Consider the following 20,856-nt stretch of genomic DNA (forward strand, 5'->3'; position numbering starts at 1 on the left):
TGCAATACATAGGAGCAACAGCAGAGGTTCCCAACTTGTTGTGTAGTCATTACTTCGAAGGAATAGATGGCAAAGGCGGTTCCTGGCATCTCTATGTACCTGTAAATGAAGGGTCTTACCCCTGAGGTGCACCCAATGGGGTGCTCGGCAGTGATCATCCCCCTGTACTCGGCACTGGTGAGGCTGCACCTCAAATGCTGTGTTCAGTTTTGGGCCCCTCTCTACAAGACAGACATTGATGTGCTGGAGCGTGTCCACAGAAGGGCAATGGAGCTGGTGAAGGGTCTGGAGCACAAGTCTTATGAGGAGCAGCTGAGGGAACTGGGGTTGTTCAGCCTGGAGAAAAGGAGGCTCAGGGGAGACCTTCTCACTCTCTACAACTACCTGAAAGGAGGTTGTAGCGAGGTGGGGATTGGTCCCTTCTCCCCAGTAGCAAGTGATAGGACAAGAGGAAATGGCCTCAAGTTGCACCAGGGGAGGTTTAGATTGGATATTAGGAAAAACGTCTTCACCAAAAGAGTTGTCAAGCGCTGGAAGAGGCTGCCCAGGGAAGTGGCAGAGTCACCATCTCTGGAGGTATTTAAAAGACATGTAGGTGTGGTGCTCAGGAACATGATTTTGTGATGGACTTGGCAGTGTTAGATTAACAGTTGGACTTGATGATCTTCAAAGGCTTTTCCAACGTAAACGATTCTATGATTCCTGGGGTCCCTGTCCGCTGGCATTCCCCTGGCATGCCCCTGGCATTCCCCTGGCATTCCCCCGGCAATGCAGTCCTGTTAAGTAGCAACGTCAGTAACGTGACACTGTCAAAATGAAGATGTTTGTTAATTCTGTCTTCTGATGTGTAAAACGTTACATCAGCTTGCTGGAATCCCATAGATTTTATCATAGAGTCACCTTAAATCTGCCTGCAGTTTGACCATACTGAGCTCACTGTCAGCCTGATTGTTGGAAATTATGATTTGTTACGGTTCTTTTCGTACACACTCACCATAATTGGGATCCTACCCCAAAACCTCAGACATAACGTCAGTAGAAAACATTCTTTCTGTAAATACATCCCACTCTTTCTATAAGTTAATATATGCTTATTGTTTTTATTATTATTTTGCACACGTAAAACTAAATGGCTTTACGGTTTGCTGTATGGCAAAGCGCATTCAGCTTTTCCAGTAAGATTCTTCATAAAACGGATTGTAGGAAAGCCTGCAGGAATTCCTAGCGCCAAGATAGTGCCTCTCGAATTTTCCCAGAAGCGATGTTTAAAGTCAAATTGGGTTGTGACATTAAATAACACCATATGGTGTGTTCCTTCCCTGCTGCTCGAACTAGATGCTCAGCGCGGTTTCAGTAGCGTTTTACAAGAGTTGATTGATTTTGGGGTGGGTTATAGGTTCTCCAAAGTTAGATGATCTTGAAAAAAAATGTAGTGTTTGTCTTTTAAATGCCAGAAGCACAACGTTTGCAAGGGCTGTTTGTGTTACTCTAAAGCTGGGGCAGGGCTGTGTGTACAATTGCGTGCGTATAAAAGCTGCGGCAAACCTGTCAAGAAGAGAATTTGGCATCAAACTCTGCTTCAGATGATTAACTTTTGGGGACTTGCGCAAACTATTTTTGTCCTCTAGGTGATTTTCTTTCTAAGGGGATGCCAAAAGCATTAATGCAGACTATCAAAGCTCTGTAAAAGGAGTTTGCCATTTTTGTTGTGCTTCTGAACCTTCAAAAATAGAGGTGAAAGCACCTACAGATGCAGACAGTACATTCCACGCATGGCATCCTTTCCGGCATCCTTTCATTTTGATTCTTTCTTTTTTTTTTTTTTTTTTTTTTTTTATTATTACAGTTCTTTGAGGTTCCGTTCGACTCAAACATGAACAGGACAAAAAACAGACCACTGGTGCGAGGACAGATCAGGTAAGGCTCTGCACACCTGCTCCGGCTAATGAGAAATGAGTCTTCGTGTTGCTTTTATCTGTCTCCAAACTTCTCTCTCTCTTCAGATGACAAAAAATAGCAATTTCAGACAAAAGACTTAAGAAAGAAATGCACCTCTCTGTTCTTGGGTATTCATGTTTATAACTTTCATGTCAGGATTTGGGGTAATCAGCTGTCCTCTAAACTACCGGATTTCTCAAGACAGCAGAATTTCCACTCGTCTTGTGTATTTCTTCATGTGCGATGACTACATGCACAGCGTGGTAGCACGCAGTTGTGTTCCACTGAACTTTTGCATTAATTTGTAACAACAAATCTTCAAAATTTCCCGTCTAAGAACAAACACAAAAGTGCATATAGTTTTTAGTAGTCATGTTTATCTGTTAGGTCACGAATATTCATTTGAGTCTCCCTGCAGAGGCATCTGTGATTCTTTTTTTTTCAGTAGTTTTTGTAAGGCACCATGGTATGTTTGCCTTTTCTACATGTTCAGCATAAAGCTGGGGTGAAAACTTGCAATGATGGCATCTTATGAAAATAAAGTCAAAATTTTTCATCATTTACTTGATCAGCATCCATAAGTAAATCCCTCCTTCCCCTCTAAAAAAGCCCTTTATTAGCATCGAGATTCCCTTGGAAAAAAAAAAAAAATCCTTCATTCACTCTGTTTTTTGGATTATATATCAGTTCAGTTTCTCCAAGACTGGTTTCCAGCTAAAAAAGCAAAGTTAAAAAGAACAGCAACAAAAAACTTATTTGCAAACTGAAACTGAAGGCCCAATTCATAAATGATTCAACAAACAATTTTAGTATTGCATTTCCATGATTTGTGCCAAGGATTATTTATAACAAAATTATGTTTTCCCTTAGGCTTCTGCGAACAGTTGGTCCTATTTATTTCTGTGTTTTATCCATCACCTTTGGAGGACTGAGAAAAATGTGATGGATGGAATTAAAAGAAAATTGAGACAAAATAGTAAAGTGAACCTCAGGGGTAAATTCACTCTCATTGTAAATAGTTAGAGCGCTTCAATAAACTTGTTCCGATTTGTTCTCGAAGATGGTGCTAATTACAGATTCCTGAGTTGAGTTAATTTTATTTAAAAACATATTTTAGGGACCACTGCAGTGAGGGCATCTGTTGTACATACAGTGAGTCAGCCTTAATTGTACAGTTCAGGGGAGCTCCACTTCTGCTCCACTTGCCTGTGGTCCTTCAGCCCTGGAAGAAGGAACACTTGTTAGGAAGAGAGATGACGGGGGGATTTTTTCATTATTTCTTTTTATCATAGTCTACTAGCATGGCTCGCAGCGTTTCTTGAGCCAGAAATAGAGCTAGAAAACTTTCTGTCAACTTTTGATTTGGAGAAAGCAATTTGTTTTAGAAGTTTCCAGTGTCCTTAAACGAACTTCACTGTCATCCGAACGCACCACAGATTGGCAAAACCATATTTAATGGATTTTCTTACTCTCCCCACCCCTCCCCTTCATATTTGCTTTCACCACAAAATGGTAATGTTGAGGACTTCGTGTAATCACTCATCAATCTATCTACCTGACTGTCAACAGCTAATTTAAAGTTCTTTAAAGTGTCACTTACCTTGAATAATGCCGGTCTCGTTCCCTGTAGACCGTTGAACATGCAGACCTTGACTGGGGTTATTTCTTCTGCGGTGTGCCAGAGGAGAATAATCCAGTGCGAGTGATCTAACCTCGTTATATTTTGCCACATATTCCCTGGTGTTCCTTGAACTCTTTCCTTCCTGGCTGGTTAAATAAAACACTTAAATGGTTGTGCTAAGGTAGTCAAAAATAGACGAGGCAGAGATGGATAAATTCTATGTAGGAGACTGGTGTCTTGGCTCTGGGGAGGAATCCAGAGAGCTTGGGGTATGTTCAGAGTTCTGGCTCAAAATTTGCCTGACGTTTGAGTTTTGACATTTCCTTATCTTTAGCTGCTTCATATCATGAAATGTTTGCTGCTTTTTTAATTCTGCTGTGTTACAACATCTGTGATATCCAGTGCAAACAAGGCATCATTTTACGATCCGTCTTCATTTGCACCATTTGTGAATATATTGTGATTTCCCTTTTTTTTTTTCTTTCTTTCTTTCCTTTTTATTTATTTCATGTAGTCCTTGTTACAGAACTGGTTAGTATGGGTACCAGTTTGTGTATGGTCCAGTTCTGAGCTTGAGATCCCTTTTGGAGAGGGAGAAGGTTGTTAACTGTCCATCATGTTGGCTCGCTGCACCTCCTTGGAAAGGCTTTCCATGGTGGCTTTGATGTGAACTTCTGCCCACTGAGAAACTGCCCTGAGACCAGTGACATTTTTAATAGAGGTTGTGGCATCACGAAGACAATTGTTAGATGCTTTGAGCTTGGGCCAGAATCAAACTGGTAACCCCCAGTGAGAGGTCCCTGGTGTTACTGAGTCATCCAGTCCCTGGATGAGCTGGCGTTGCTGTTTTAGATAAGCTAATTTATGGAGCTGGCTCATTAGGAAATGTTACGCTGACGTAGAGAAATTATTCCCCTGTGTTTCGCTTTGAGGCCTCCATGTGCAGCTTCAGCCCCAGGTTTATTTAGGTTCCAGATCAGCCATCAGTTCTGAGCTTGCTTCCAACACTTCTCCCCTTCCTTTTTGCCTGAAGCCTTCACTTTGAGAAAACAACACAAACCTCTCTATCTCGGCAACACCTGTGTGTGTTCATTTCCCTGCAGAAACGTTCATGTGGTTCCCAAGTCCTCACATCTCAGCCTTTTCTACAAGTCGCCAAAGACTTGCAGTTCCTTTGGCATCAGTGAGGAACCTCCGTAACTTTCAAAGAAATACTCTGTGGCCAGGGCTGCACAACGGCGTGTGAACGTTGCCATGGCCTCTGAGGTCTAGTTGGGGACAGAGTGTCATTATCTCACTGGTGACACTCAACAAGTGTTTAAGTTAGGAAGCTTTGCCCTGACCATCACTCCGGGCAGCACCCTGAGAGCCAGGAGCCAGTTCTGCAAAGACCTCTGAAAGGATGGGGTTTGGAAAAGCAATCGTCCCCCATCCTTTGTGAAGTCCTCTCCATATTGTATCAACTTCGTGGCTAAAATAGTTTATTTAGAGGCTCAGCATACCCCTGCTATGTATATTTTATCTCATTTGGCCTGGACCAAACCATATAGGCAATGACACGGAAGGACTATGCAGAGCTGGGATCTGCTGTATGTAGGGACAAGAGAACATATACCTTATTTCCCAGCCCCAAACCCACGGCTGATGCCTCCAGGGAATCTTCTGACGCTGTTGCTAGATTTGTGACAAACACCACCTGATAGTTCATTGACTGCTTGCTTTACAATGTCCTATTTAATTTGTGAGGCTCTGCAAAAAATGTTTCCTTTGAGCAATGAGACGTAACCATCCTTATTCTCTATTCAGAGAGTAATCAGAGACATCCTGTTGCAAAAATAACAAGAGTAGACCCTAACACAGCATGCCACTAAACGCCATCCATCATTCCAGCCTGCCCACATGTCCTCCTCCCTCCTCTGACCCCTCAAGTCTTGTTTGGAAATACAAACAGCTTGAGATATTCTTCATACTTTGGCTGCACTGTTAAACTCGTGGAACATATTTGCATTTTGCATTATAACAACAGCTGATATTATTTTTCCTGCTATGAATTGTTTTTGTGTCATTGACAAGGGAAAAAATTTCATGTGCTCACACAAGGTTAGATTCGACTGAGATGGCAGCAGCTTTTCCTGGTTTCCTGTTGGGTATGATTTATTCCCTTGCTTTTTAAGGTAATGGATTTAATTTTCCTGCAGATTAATTTAAATAAATCTCTAGTATTAGCTGCAGTAGCCGAGCAAGCTTAGCCTCTAGGATGACAAGTGCCCTGCTCCATTATATTGTACAAAGTGACAGTTTTGATTGCCCTTCTACACAGAACTGTGTCCACTCTTGTTAGAAAGCAACTGTTTTTATGAACTTACAGTACTGCTGGATCTGCTGTGCTAAGCATTCATAAAAAACTTAATAGCTGTACAGGAATAGTTTTTCATCTTACAAAAAAATACAAGTCATCAAACAGCATGTTCTGAATAACTAATTCATGACCATGTAGACACCGTTCAGTTCTGTTCCTGCAGTATTTTGCAATTTGCAGCTGTTCTCTGTACCTGCAGCCTTTGGCTTTGGTCTTAGTGTGGGCTGTGGTGTCCGCCTGGGAAGGAGCTGGAATTTCTCCCTCCCTTTACCCTCAGGTTTCGTGTCACCCGGGCTGTGGAGCGTTGCACAGGCAGCATCAGAGGATGGCTCAGGTTGGAAGGGACCTCAGGAGAGCTGTAGTCCCATCTCCTGCTCACAGCAGGGTCAGCTCTGAGGGCACACCAGGTTTCTCCAGGCTTTATCCAGTCTTGTCTTAAAAACTTTCAATAATGGGAATAATATGCTATGGAATTTAATTATATCCTTACACAGAATATTTGCAGTCTCAAGCTTGCTTTTCCTTGCTCGTTTAAGAAGTGTAAGTCTACTGACTTGGCAGCAGAAGGCACAACACAGATAATGCCCTGGATGCTTCCAAAGAGATGAATCTTCGTGTTATTTGGTAAATATTTTTTCCTAGAATCCCATTAACCTGCTCCTAGGTATTAGGGAGGGATGGGACAAGGGGCAATGGCTTTAAGCCGAAAGAGGGGAGATTTAGATTAGATCTAAGGAAGAAATTTTTTACACTGAGGGTGGTGAGACACTGGAACAGGTTGCCCAGAGAAGTTGTGGCTGCCCCATCCCTGGAAGTGTTCAAGGCCAGGTTGGATGAGGCTTTGAGCAACCTGGTGTAGAGGAAGGTGTCCCTGCCTATGGCAGGGGATTGGAACAAGATGATCTTTAAGGTTCCTTCCAACCCAAACCATTCCATGGTTCTATAGCAATTCACAAGGAGCTGTGTTCTCCGTATGAGCTCTCCGCTTCTTATGGCCATGGTTGGTGGTTATTGCAATGAATGGAGGTGGTAACGCTTTTCCTATTAGTTGGCATTTCGGATCAGTTTAAACTATAAGCGAAACTCTTGAAGAATCAGACCAAAAAGGGCTCCTGAGCTGGCAATGTCTCTCACTGATGAATTGTATGTATGAATTGTAGTTATAACTGCAGATATATCAGTAGAACATTCATGAACTGATAGACAATTGCAACGCATCAGACTTTTCCTATTTATTCAAAAACACATTGAGACTCAAGACTACTTCTATGTAAAGCTGAGTTTTCCACTCAGTTGCCTGTAGCTGACCTACTACTACAAAGTGTAACAAGACCAGCCCGTGCTGAAAAACTCTGTGTGCACTTAAAAAAAAAAAAATCCTCCTGTAATCAGTGTTGATAACTCTGTGTAATTGCCTTGATTCTTTGCTTACTAACACTAATGGAAATCAGGAACGTTTCTACTGATGTTAGTGGAGCTACAGTGATGTAAGTGAGAGGAAATCCATGTCCTCAGCTTATGCTGAAACCTGCGTTAAGCGTTTAGCCAGCCCTGTTTTAAGCCAGGAGTTTAAAACCTCCCCAAGGGTTTCAGTACAACTTTGGTTCCCATTTAAAGATCAGCCTCCACTTAGCTGGCTGGTCTGCTCCCTTGGGTGGTCATTTCAGACAGGTTTCATTCTACTTCAGTTAAAACAAATAAAACACAAACTCCATCAACCTGAAGTTCTTCAAGAATAATCATTTTTAAGAGATCAGATGCTCATTCCCTGCAGGGAAACATTCCAATATTTTGTTTAGAAAATACCTCATTTTAAAGAGACTGCCCTGAGATCTTTTTGAATGATAAAAATGTTTCTTTTTTCAGTGGGAGGCTTTCCTCGTGTTTAAACAGAGCACAATTCAAAGCAGACACCACCACGGCAGCCTTTTCAAGCATTTTTTTATCCTGCTTGTATTCAGGCTTTATTATTTGAAAACAAGTCAATGCATTCCTTCCCCACCACCACCCTCCTGGCTTACTTTTTTTTCCACCCTGTGTTTTCCAGAAGCTGTCATTGACTGTATTTGGTAAACAAGAAATTAAAAAGGCAGCTTTATATTTTTGACATGTACAATTGCTTGTAAAAATGTAGTCCTTGCCTTTTGAACAGCATGGTATTTTTTTTTTTTTTTTTTCTGGCACCACCACGTCACGGAGAGGTGGAGGGGGAAGAAACCTTGAGGCTAAAACATAGTTTAATGAGAATAAAACCCACATCAAAGGATGGACTAATGGAATGATATAATGCTTACTGTGTCACTTTCCCAAGGGGGATATGGATGACAGTACTTATATTTCAATTATCTATTCACTGCCTGCGCAGGACATTGATTAAATGGTTCTAAGGTATTAGAGTCCTTTTGTAGAACTTACAGAAGAATGGTGATACTGCACATTATCCTCAGATCGAAATGTGTATTAGCAGGAAATTATATAGCTCTAACTACATATATATTTTGTTTCTTAGAGCAATAAAGAGGGTTATTTTAATAACTCCAACATTACATTCAAATTCGTTTCAGTTGAAACGAAGCAATTGCTGGCTATCAGCTAGTGCCTTCAGCTCACTCCTCCTGCCTGGGCCCAGTTCTGCTGCAGCTCAACGGAGACATTCCTTTGGAGGCAGCTCTGTTTGGTAAATACAAATCCTGCAGGAACACTTGACCCCTCACGCCTTGCAGCTTTTCAGTTCGGCCGAGGGGCCTTTGCCTCCGAATTATTTCTCCGAATCTTCAGTTGCACGTGGGACAGTTGATAAATCGAAGTACATCGTACATCGGTCCACGTTAGGAAACATCCCAGATGCCCATGTATAAACCAGGAGTCACGGTGCATTTGGCTGAATAGCTGCTCCATCTGCTCGTGGGGAAGGCTGTGGAGAAGCGATACGGGCTCCTAATGGAGTTGTCTGATCCTCTCATGTCAGCTCCTCGCCAGGGGGTAGAGCCCCGTGCGCTGGAGGGAGCCCGGCTATTGTCCGCTAATCCTTCCATCCTTGTGTCTGATACGAACGGGCCTCTTGCATCTCAGTTGTAACCATTGACTTTTTATTTTTGACTGACTAGTGATGAGTCATTTTCTTCAAAGGTGATGTTAAAGTGAGTTTTCGCTCTTAAGCTGCACAAACAAGCAAAGTTAAAGCTCGGAGCCCAAGGTCCTTTCCCCAACTTAGCGCAGTGTTCTCCTGGTGGCTCTTCTTCCTGTTTCTGTCAAACATTTCAGCTTCGTGTTTGTAAATTTTGGCTTAATGCAGTCAAAATCCCCACACTTTGTTCCCTGTATTAGTATTGAACCTTATCTGGTATAACCACCACAGCATCATTATTCAACGTGTGCCAAGCGTTGTAGGAAATGTTACCGCTCAACAAGTCCATTATGGAGCTGCCTCTGATTAGAAGCTGCTATACCCTGAGAGCTGTTTACAGTAAGTCAGGTTAGAAGTGCATTTCTTCCTGCAAAGGACAGAGTTTATCATGTCTTATACAAGTTGTAACTTACACGTTATCAACTTCACAAGTCAGATACAAAAGAGGTTTTTCCTACGCTTTAATTAGCTGTGCTAGCACAGATGCTTGCTCTCCGGTCTTAATGACTAGAAAAGCTGCATTCCTGAGGTTGAGATATGTGGAGAACCTCTTTGATACGTTTTATTTATTTTTTTTTGTAGGGACATAGAATCACAAGGAGTATTATGTTATAAATCATGCTGTAAAGGAGCGTGAGCCACAGTGACTCATATTGGTGCCCATGTGTGACAATAATGATGTTGCATTCATGCACTTTGATGGTGTGTGAAGGGAATTTGGGTTTTTTTCCACCAAACATTTGTAAAATATAACTCCAGATACTAACTGTAGATAAACAACCAGAATAACAATACAGAAGTCCCAAAATACAACTATCTTCATCCTCTTCACCTCTCAGGTGAAACATAGCAACTACTTAAGAGCACGCTGTAGAGTGTTAAAGCGATAGGAATATCAAATGCATGCTTGCAGTGTTGCAGAGGAATCTGCTGACAGACGGGAAGGATCTGACTCAAATTGCAATTTGACAGGCTCATCTGCTCGACTGCTTTTCCTCTTGATGGTGTCTCAAGCCCGATCCTCCCTCCACTGCAGACCATTGCTGCATGTCCTGCTGGCTATGGCTGCAGTGAATAACTTATTTCCTTCATTGTCGTTGCTCCTGGAAATGTGTTTAGAGTCAGTGATCCTGTACCAAGAATGGCTGGACTATCTCATCTCTTTTTTTTGATGAACGGGTTGATGAATCCTCTAGAACTTCAGTTTGCTCCATCTTAATGAGAATTGAAAACTGGCCCAAGACTTCTTTACCCAAACGTTCCAAACGTTGGCTGAGGGCTCAGCAGAAGCACACGTTATATTTAATCACTCGAAATCACAGAAAAATGTTTCTGGAGAGACCATGTTATCCATCCTGTTTGTCAGCTGGTCTCTGGTTCTTAAACAAAGAGAGAACTGAGGTTTGGAAGTAAAATGAATGGATCACGTAACTGCCGTGTTGTAAGGTTAGACTTGTTAGGTTAAAGAGGAGGATTTAGTTTAAATATTATGGGGGGCATTTTTCAAATTTACTGTAGGATTGTCCTGTGAGCACTTTAAAAAAATATTTACATTTTCATGACTGCAGGGAAGCTGTGAATATTATTACTCACCCTTTCACTCCTGCCTAACAAAGCCATATACCAAGGAGCGTGCTAACGCTCTGCGGGGTTGCGTAGGGTTGTTATGGTGAGCGTTCTGGTGTGTATAGCAAGTGTAATGACAGCATAAACACTTCTTAAGTGTGAGTCCTTTTCGTTTTTAATTTTTTACTTCAAGTGAAGCGACGAGGCCCAATTGGAGCTTCTGCTTAATAACAAAGGGCAGCAGAAAAAGTTTTATTTCTGTCTGAACATGGTATTCGTGAGCTGCAAGTCTCCCCAGGGTTTGCTCAAGTATCTCATCCCTAACCTGTGGTCCCTTTGGTCTCAGTCCTCCAGGCAGACTCTTGAACCTGTGAACAATGAAAGAGCAGATCCCAGCATCAGTTGTGTGGAGTTAGACCGGTAGAAATGAGAGGAGGGTGTCTTTAGGAGAAAGCTCCGTGCCAAGGACGGGATCCCCGATTTCTCTTTTTTCGGTTGGGTCGAAATCCCTCTTGTCTCAGCGCACACATCACATCTTTGCGGAAACTTTCAGCAAAATTGATGGAGCTGATTTTGATTTACGCAAGCGTAAAAAAGAGAGATGTGTCCCTTTCAAGATGAAATGATTCTTTTAAATTAGCTGTGTTTGTTTATGATAGTTTTAAAGTCCCTCGCTCCGGCAGGGGAGACGGAACATCTGCAGCTCGGATTCTCGAGGAGCGAGGGGAACTAATTGCCTCCAATTTGGTTAAAATCCAGTGTCGATTACGCTTTTACACAAGAGCGACCCACAGCCATGACAGGGCGGCTCGGGCTCCACGCATGGGTTGTTTCTTCATTGGGAGAAAAATGAATTGACACAGACACAGGATATTTTATCCAAGTCTGTATTTATTTAAACTAAGTACACTTCTGAGCAAGTATATTAGATCACAAAGCCAGAGTTGAGTTGGCAATTCAGTGCCAAAACTCAAGAAGGCAACTCCGTGACGAGACCCAGCCAGCTATACGTGTTTATCCATCACTGAGCTCCGTATCCGCCAAGTTCTCACTGTCTGACATTCCTTGGGAGATTTAGACATCACTCGTTGAATCCTGCCCTATTTCCCTGCTGATGGTCTGGGTGTCATTCAAAACCACAACCAGGTTGGTGCTGATGGGCCCGGCTGAGCCCCGTGGACAAAGGAAAGGTGTTAGTGGGATTCCTTTCACAGAGATTTGCATTTTAAAGAGGTTTTATTTGAGGTTCAGGTCTGTTAACTCTTCATCTGGGTGCACAATGCTGTAGTGTTGAGTTCCTGATTTAAGTGTGGTTAAATGCTACCCACTAACCCAGCTCATTAGGCTTTTTGGGAGCACCTACATGTTTCATACCTCCTCTTAACACAGAGTTCCACCTCAGCTCAGATTTTGTGTTACGAGTTGATTTTAGACCTTTTCCACTATTTTCCACACTACTTGTTTTTTTTTGCATTTGGGGAAAAGTACTGTCCAATCTGAGATTGTCAGCATATTTGCTGTAATTATTGCTGGAAACCACATAATAAAAAGCCAGTTACAAAAACACAAGCAGATAGAATTGCAACAAGTGTGTTCTGGCAATCTTAAAAATTGGGGTAGTATTATATATACCCAGTTAAAGGGGACTTGATGTTAAATTCAATAGTTGTAGTGCATGTAGAGCCTGATCTGCGACAGCCACACATTTTTGGAGACAAGATACCAGATGCTGACAGAATGGAGATACTACTTCTTAGCCTGTGAAGATAAAGTTAAATAATTCTTTGTCAAGTCTTTTGTTTTTCTTTTAAAGCTCTCCATTTGTTTGCACCTCCTAAAGGATGTCTTGTCAGTCTTCAGTGGTGAATGATAGACAAGTGTGTATTCTGATATTTTAAGTTGATGGGGAAAAATCAAGTTCCCAATTAAAAGTGTAATTTAGTTTCATGTTTTAGTTTCAAAATACATCATCCTTCATCCCTTGTCATGAGTCATGAACCTTCTCGCGTGACTGAGAGAGAATAAATTAATATCTATTAAGATCTTTCTCTACACTTTTTCCCTTAAAATAGTACCATTTTAGCTCATTGATAGATATTGTTTAGTTTAATATAATTCTGGTACTTTGCACGGTTAAGCCTCAGTCAGCAGGTTCTTGGGCTTTTCATAATGTTCAGTCACAAGGTACCTGTGGAAGATGATCTCAAAAGTGAGAGCGTGGATCGCTTGTGTTACTAAAGCTTCTGACTGATGCTGAACCAGACCTACGTGGAAGAAATAAAAGGGTCTTGCGAGATGTCCATTCTGCTAATGCTAAAGCTATTTTTTTTCCTTTTAATTGGAAAGAAATAGCTCTCCTTGAGACTAATCCAATCTGTAATTGGAAGTTGTAGTTGAATATAAAAGTATTTTGTCAGTCATACTTTGAGTCCTTTATATGCTGCCTCAAAACTATACTAATTACAGGTCATAAGGTATCATCATGTAACCACTTTGATTTAAATTCTCAAATCTGACTGTAGATGTTTTTTCTATCAGGTCCATCCCCAGTCTGTCCGTACAACTCTTCTGGAATTTAATCTCATGTCTTTTGCAAAAAAAAAATAGAATAATTTTAGAAAAGTCATCAGCGATGAAGCTACTGATGCAGGCAATGTTGTTCCAGTTTCAGTTTCCATTAGTAGTGTTGTTATTACTATAGAACTTTTACAGCTGACAATGGTCATGAATATGGTTTTTATTACTAAACATATAAATACACAGCCTGAAAGGATTTGTGTGGAAAGTTAAAATTTAATTTCACTGTTGGTAGATTGCCATCATTCAGTTGTCTGCCGTGATTACTCATTGGTTTTGAATGCTCTGTGCCTTACTTTGAGCTTAGAAGCTGTACGAGTGGGTTTTTTTAACCTCCCATCAAAAATAATTTCAGCGAAGCTACTGTTGCTATTCAGGGCAAAATGTGCTTTTTACAGCCTTCTGACTCATTTTTCGCAGTCAGCTGACTCTACGGCACTTGTGCCAGCAGACGACCCCGCTGCCGCTTCCAGGCATCTGTCCATCTGGGGAAGCAGAGCTGGAAATAATGCAAATGGAATCCAGATGTGTGCTTGCAGGAGATGGGCTTTCCTCCCTGTTACCTAAGTCAGAGGAGGAGGAAGGCTTCTATGGAGTCATCTGTTGTTGCAGTGCGTGGCGTCCTCGGCTCCTTGTGTCTCTTCCAAGCGGGGTAGGATTCCTGGTGTACCTGCTGGGGTTGATGGCCTTCCTTTGTTCTCTTGGTGGATCTCTGAAAGCTGCCGAGGAGGGTTCGGTGGTTCTTGAGTGCTGATCTTAAAAAAAAAAAATAAATAAAAGTTTAAAAAAAATCCCTTGGCTGATACTGCTCCAGCTGAGGGAGGTGACCAAGGCATAGCTCAGTCCCATATGACAGTCATGGTGATCACAGGCTCAGCTTCTACCCTGGGACTGGTTTTCGGCAACTCTTGGTGTTGTCTGGCTGCAGGAACTGAGAAGATGCCAGGAGATGAGCAAAACTGTAAATGAGCAGCTGGGGAGAATGGTGGCTTTTGGCACGAGGTTGGGTGCATTTGTGCTGGGGATCTCCATGGGCATCCTCCCCTCTTGAAACGACCACGGGCTTTTGTGGCCAGAGGAACCTTCAAAGGGACGTGGCTTGCACTTCAGTTTGTGTAACCTCTCACTGCTGTCGGAAAAATGTAAAAACTTCAGGCTGATGCTTTTGTCTGAGTTTGTAAGTGGCTTCAGAAGCCTTAATAACTTACTGCTGACCTGGAAAAAATTAGGAAGAGGAGGGGGCTTCCTCCGGCAGCCTTGTACTGGGGAGTAGTCTGGGGACATTTTTAGTACCTACAGATTCCAGAAATAATAAGCAACTTCTGATGCTTACTCCCAAAATCTGATTTTAATTATGGCTTTGGAACAGCGTTTGTGCACTGGATTCGCATCTCAGCCCGTGATGGCGAAATGAAATCGCAGAGATGAGGATCACACTTGTATTCTTTGTCTGCCAAATACCTTCTTCCGAGCTCCCGCTATTTTCAGCCCGTCTGTGTGTGAGGCTGGATCAGGCTGTTCCTCTGCTTATTACGACAAATTGTTTTGACACTATATGCAGATGGAATTTGCGCCCGGAGTGGCAATATTGAGATTAATCTGAGCCGTCAATCTCACTTTTATTGTCTCGGCACTGTTTACCTGCCACCGTGGAAGATGCTGAAGTCAGGGATAATTTAGGACCATTTCTGTGGGCAGCAGCAGCAAACGAGCGGAGGGAGGGAGCGTGGTGGGCTTGCTGAAGCTGTGTCTCGAATGAAACACAACCAAAACCAGTCCCTCACCAAAAAAAAATAAGTAAAATTGCAATTAAAGGATATAGTTTGTGCGGAGTATTTGCCGTTATTAAAATCCCATGCAGAGGGAGGTGAGGATCATAAAATTACAGAATGGTTTGGGTTGGAAGGGACCTTCAAGATCATCTAGTTCCAACCCCCCTGCCATGGGCAGGGACACCTTCCACTACACCAGGTTGCCCAAAGCCTCATCCAACCTGGCCTTGAACACTTCCAGGGATGGGGCAGCCACAACTTCTCTGGGCAACCTGTATGCGTATCTTGGCTTCGTTTGGATGTGGAAATGGCTCTAAGTAAGTTCCTTCTTCATGTTTTAGGGAGGTGCAGCTTGGCACCGTCCCTGTCCTGCTTATTTTAGATCATCCCCCCGCATTTGGCAGAACGGATCCCTGGCCTTGTGGCTCAGGGGACAGTTGTCAATAGTAATAACATCTAATACAAAATAATCAACTAAGAATTTAAATATTTCAGTCCATTAAGGCATTCTGTGCCTGCTGCAGCAGAACAAAAGGACATTGTTGTTTTGGGGAGTTTTTTTAAGTTTACCCTTTTAGAAGTGGATGATGTTTCTATAAAAGGTTTTTGACAGACAGGGAGAGGACAGAATTTATTACCTTCTGTATTAGGCTTTGAATCTAATTTTTGAATATAAGCACTTAATGCTTCACCTGAAAAATATGCAGGCGGTCTTAAAAGGACACCGACGTTCAAGCTTGCGCTTTTATGTGAACACGGTTTGCGTGCCCAATTTCCCATTAACACAAGGTCACAAATTAAGTTTCTTATGTATTTACGTAACACCTGAACATGAATTGCATACAGCTGCTGATGGCATGAGTGCACCTCTTCAGGAGTCGTGTGGGCTTTGTGTCCGAGCATCCATATATTCACAGAGATAGGTCAGAGCATTAGGTGCTGATACAGGAATTTTTCGTATTTCTAAATATTGATAGGTTTTAAGAGGGGATTTTTGTCTAGCTTCTTGATTGTTTTTTCCAAACAAAATTTTCTTTAAACTTTTTCCCCCCTTTTTAATACTGTTTTTTAAATTGTAATTCTAACTGTACTTTGACAGTTGTCTTCATAAAATGTTTTGCTAAAGAGCCGAAGACGGTTTAGAAGAGCATGTGTAGTAGTGATGCTATTGATCTTTATAGACATGAAGGTTGCTAATGCTGCTGTGAAATAGGTAAAATACCACATTAATTTTATAGATGGGAAATGCTTTAATTTGTTTTCCTCTCTCAATTTTTCCAAGTAACGCTATGAGTCAATAAGCACTATTATCCATGACTCTGGAGCCTATTAAAGAAATACATTTCATGTGTATGTGTGTAAGATCATTATATACATACAACCAGCTCATCTGTAAGTGGCAACTAGAAACAGAGATTATGCTGTTGCACATGAATTAAAATAAGCTGCTGCGTTGTCCGAAGTCTCCATCAAGGATAGGTGAGTGAGGGTCCACGGGAATGGGGATGCGTCGCGGTCGTGTATGCAAGGGATGCTTGAACATCACCCACATGGGATTCTTCCTGCCTGCTCCCCATTCCCCTCCAGCAGCTGTGGGCTATCCTTGAGCAATCCTCTCCAACCTGACTGACAGCATCTCTCCAGACACCTGTGTGTCAGCAGAAGCTTTGAGTTGAATGAGGAGAAACCTGAGTTTCTTTTCCTCCTCCTCCTCTTCTTGAATGTTCTCAGTGGATGGTGACTGGGGAGGGTCTGTCTTGACTGAGCTCCATGGCAGAGAAGTGTCAGCACGTTTTCTTTGGATCAGAAGATGTTTCATTATTCACTCTTCAAGCTGAAGTTCTCTCAAAAGCTTTTAGTTGAATGTCAATGTCTTTTAGCAGTATTATTAGGCGGGCTTTGGCGTGTGTGTTCCCAGTAAGGCAGAGGAAGAGGGACAAGGCAGAACTACCAGTTTTTGGGTTTTCTTTAGGAGGTGTCCGACGTGGTGACATACTGGGTATTTTAGAGTTGAAATTTGACTAGAACTCATTTGGCACTTGCTGTATTTTTCCACAGTCTGATTTTAATCAGCCAAATAACTGAAACCAACTCCTCCCAAGAATCCATCATAAAACCTGGTTTCTTACTCAATATGTTTGCTTTCTGAGCTAGCTCCTTGGCCAATTTTCCAATGGAAGATTGCCTCTTTTTCCCATGGGAGCGATTCCCTTAGCATAAGTGAACGCCCAAGTGAAATGAGGCTTATGTACCCGCGTCTGTCATCAGCCTGCACTTACTGCAGGAGACAGTTTAAGGGTGAAGGAAACCAGAAGAGACCCCGCAGCCACTTTTGACCACCACAAGAGGATTCCCCAGCGTTGGGTTACCCAAGACCAATGCTCCTGTGATGTGCGTGATGGCATGAGGCTGTAGTGGAAGGAACTACATGGTCATCAGTTGATGGGGCAAATCCAGTGACAGCTCAGCGTCACAGCCTTTCTCCTGCTCCAGGATGAGATCCTGATCTCCTGTGCTCCCTCAGTGAGGTACAGGCAGCCCAGCAAAGGAGTGTGCATCAAATCAACGAGCCTCACACCACCTGCCTGAGTTTTGACAGACTAATGTGAGCATGGAGATGCATGGTGGTCATAGAATCATAGAATCACAGAATGGTTTGGGTTGGAAGGGACTTCAAAGATCATCCAGTTCCAACCTCCCTGCCATGGGCAGGGACACCTTCCATTACACCAGGTTGCTCAAAGCCTCATCCAACCCGGCCTTGAACACTTCCAGGGATGGGTCCCTAGAAGACCATAAACTAGTAAAAATCAGAATACCCCTTAAACTGGTGTGATTTAAACCTACAGTCAGTCTCTTCTTCTTAAAATCCTTGGAGTCACTGAAGCAGAAAAAACTGCACCAGTGACTGAAATTCTCTATCTTTTCCTCAAATATTTTCTCTTTCCCAATGAGAGTTGCTTATACTTCTCCTAGACCTTATAAACTGACATATTTACGTGAGAATGAGTTGAATTCTCCTCTACCTCATGTCTCACCAAGAAAGCAAGGTCCTGATTTCTTATTGCAGTGTCTTTGTAATGCCAAATAGGATTTTAAGGGGCAGAAATAACAAAGCTGAATCATCAGATCACAGTTTGAGTTTCTGATCTCAGTTGGAGTTTTAGGGGCAGGCACTTGTTAGTCAGACAATTACTCTTCTAAAAGAATTTTACAGTTCTTTGATTGTTAAGGAAACACTGGAGAGAAGTAGAAAACGTGCTACTTTCAGGATGTCTAAAAGTAATATAGTTCAACTGCTGATGACGAACAGCCGTCATTGACTTGATGCCCTCCCCTGGGATCGTTAGGACTATTACAGACACTAATCAAACTGCCTCCAGGAACTTCCTCCTAAAGTGGCAAAAAGGAAGAAACTGAGAAACAAAAACGTGTTTTCATCCACCAAGAACAGAGTCTCCAACGCAAGAAGGACATGGAGCTACTGGAGCCGGTCCAGAGGAGGCCACGAAGATGATCCAAGGGCTGGAGCACCTCTGCTGTGAAGACAGGCTGAGAGAGTTGGGGTTGTTCAGCCTGGAGAAGAGAAGGCTCGGGGTGATCTTAAAGCAGCCTTCCAGTACTGGAAGGGGGCCTACAGGAAAGCTGGAGAGGGGCTTTGGACAAGGGCGTGTAGTGATAGGACAAGGGGCAATGGCTTTAAGCCGAAAGCGGGGAGATTTAGATTAGATCTAAGGAAGAAATTTTTCACTCTGAGGGTGGTGAGGCACTGGAGCAGGTTGCCCAGAGAAGCTGTGGCTGCCCCATCCCTGGAAGTGTTCAAGGCCAGGTTGGATGAGGCTTTGAGCAACCTGGTGTAGTAGAAGATTTCCCTGTCCATGGCAGGGGGGTTGGAACGAGATGATCGTTGAGGTCCCTTCCAACCCAAACCATTCTATGATTCTATGAAGGTCTCGGTCAGATAACTTCACACCTCCTTTTTGATAAAGCCTCATTTTTTAAAGGTACTTTTCTGATCCATCAGTGGGATGTGGAAGGCAGCACACAGCTGGTATCAGGGCTGGCACCGCAGGGCCATCACTGCTGCGGAGAAGTGACGTGGGACAGACACGATGCTGGGACCAGCCATGGAGGAGGGCTTTGCCTTCCCTTCCCGAGAAGAGCTGGTGTCTGCCGCTCCGTGATCAGCTCATGGCGTGTGGCGTTCATTTGATTTGAAGATGTGTAGATGAGTCTTCACTCTTGATTAGTGAGAAGAGTGCTCGTTGCGTTAGGTCGAACTGTGTCCTCGTTTATGTGGGCGAGCCCCAAGGGAGCGAACGCGCGTAGCCCGGCCACGTAGGGTCAAGCTGGTCTTCTGTCACCTCAAGAGTGTGTATTGTGTAAATCTAATGTTTTAGATGGTATTTTATTCGGGAATCAGTCAAGATAGATTTGTTTAGCCATACCCAGTCAGCCTTTCACTATAGAGGAGCAACATCTACAGAGCTTTGGGCGTTTGCAGTCAGCGTTGAGACAGTTCACGGTACAGATGTGTTTTCCTCTCTGCAAAAGAGCACCACGAGCTGCAGAACCAGAGGGCACAGCAGCGTACGGCTCCTGTCACCGTACGGCTCCTGGAAACAGTCTCAGATTTTATACATCTCGTTGTCAACCGATGGCAACGATGTTCCCTGCCTCTATTCCTGATGGATTAGTAACACCAAGACTGGTAATGCCGGAGCATAAATGTGCTCTGTGCATGCTCCATAACCTAAAACCTCTTGATGGTTTTGAAAAGCTGGGTAAAATGACTTAGTCAATTAAATTTAAATTGAAGGCAAATCCTTAGTGTGAGATTTGCTTGTTTTAGTTCCTCTAGTTTTTTAGGATCTCTGTACCATACTGGTCCAACGAAGATCTTAAAAGCCAAAATTTGAATGGTAGGATTTTTTTTTCTGACAAAACTCCCGTAAAATTCATCCCCACCAGCAAATTTTTCTTACGAGCGTTGGAGCGGTGCTTGCAACACATATTTTAGGGCTAAGGATTTGGCCAGAGGGCAGAGTGATCATGGGATACAAAGGCTGCACAGTCTTCAATTAGACAAGACGTGTGAAGCTGAGCTCCATGCAGAGACGTTTGTTGCAAGTGCACGTATTTCCTGCTCTAATATAGTGATTAGAAATGTGTATTTAGCCACATGGGTTATTAAATGCAACTCAATTAATAGCATTTTCCTCCCTCCCAGAGGTCTCCCACACCACATTATTTCTCAGTGGCATTTAGTTCGCTCTTTCCATCCCACCAAACACCCTCCAACAAGCACGTGGGATCCCACCAGCAGCACACGTGTTGATGTGGTGCAAGGGAGCACAAATGAAGCTCCCTTAGGGTTGCATCCCGGTGCTGCCTAAGAAGTGTGGTTTTGGGAGCCAAACAAAAAAAATCCTTGTTCATCATATTTGGATGGTTATTGTGGAACTTATTAGCAGATGTTTACATAGCTTTAGCCACTTCCTTACAGATTTTAACAGGAATTTCCAGCTTTCCCCAAGCTGTTCGCTGATGTGCAGTGGAAATCAGCAGAAATAATTTGCATCTTTGTCGTTGGCTGCTTTCAGCCAAACCTAAAATATCTTCAGTTAATTCCAGTCACGCTTAGAAGATAATAAGTTTTAATTTTGGTTCTGTTGCCAGAATTGCTTTGCTGCGCTACCCCTGCTTAGCTCAGTGCATAAGCAAAATGGAAATGGAGAAAATTCAGCCTTTTTTTCAGTAAAGCCAACAAATACTTTATTCCCGTTGACATAATTTCAAAACGATCTAACCTACTCTTTTTCTCATAAATGCTTCCTAATTTTGTGTCTAACCCTATTGCATTTCAGTTAAAAGATCCCTTGGATAATTCAACCAA

The 20,856-nt window shown here is 42.8% G+C and overlaps 1 protein-coding gene across 1 annotated transcript in view; it reads left to right on the forward strand.

Annotated features, from left to right (window-relative positions):
- The window catches only part of COX10 (cytochrome c oxidase assembly factor heme A:farnesyltransferase COX10), a 105,680-nt gene that overhangs the window by 70,859 nt on the left and 13,965 nt on the right, over nt 1-20,856 (forward strand). The window contains exon 5 of the mRNA XM_086624063.1: nt 1,847-1,917. Within this exon, the coding sequence (XP_086480189.1) occupies nt 1,847-1,917 (71 nt within the window). The remainder of the gene's footprint in view (nt 1-1,846; nt 1,918-20,856) is intronic.

Source organism: Tauraco erythrolophus, chromosome 20, assembly GCF_009769465.1.
Source record: "Tauraco erythrolophus isolate bTauEry1 chromosome 20, bTauEry1.pri, whole genome shotgun sequence".
Classification (NCBI taxonomy): domain Eukaryota; kingdom Metazoa; phylum Chordata; class Aves; order Musophagiformes; family Musophagidae; genus Tauraco; species Tauraco erythrolophus.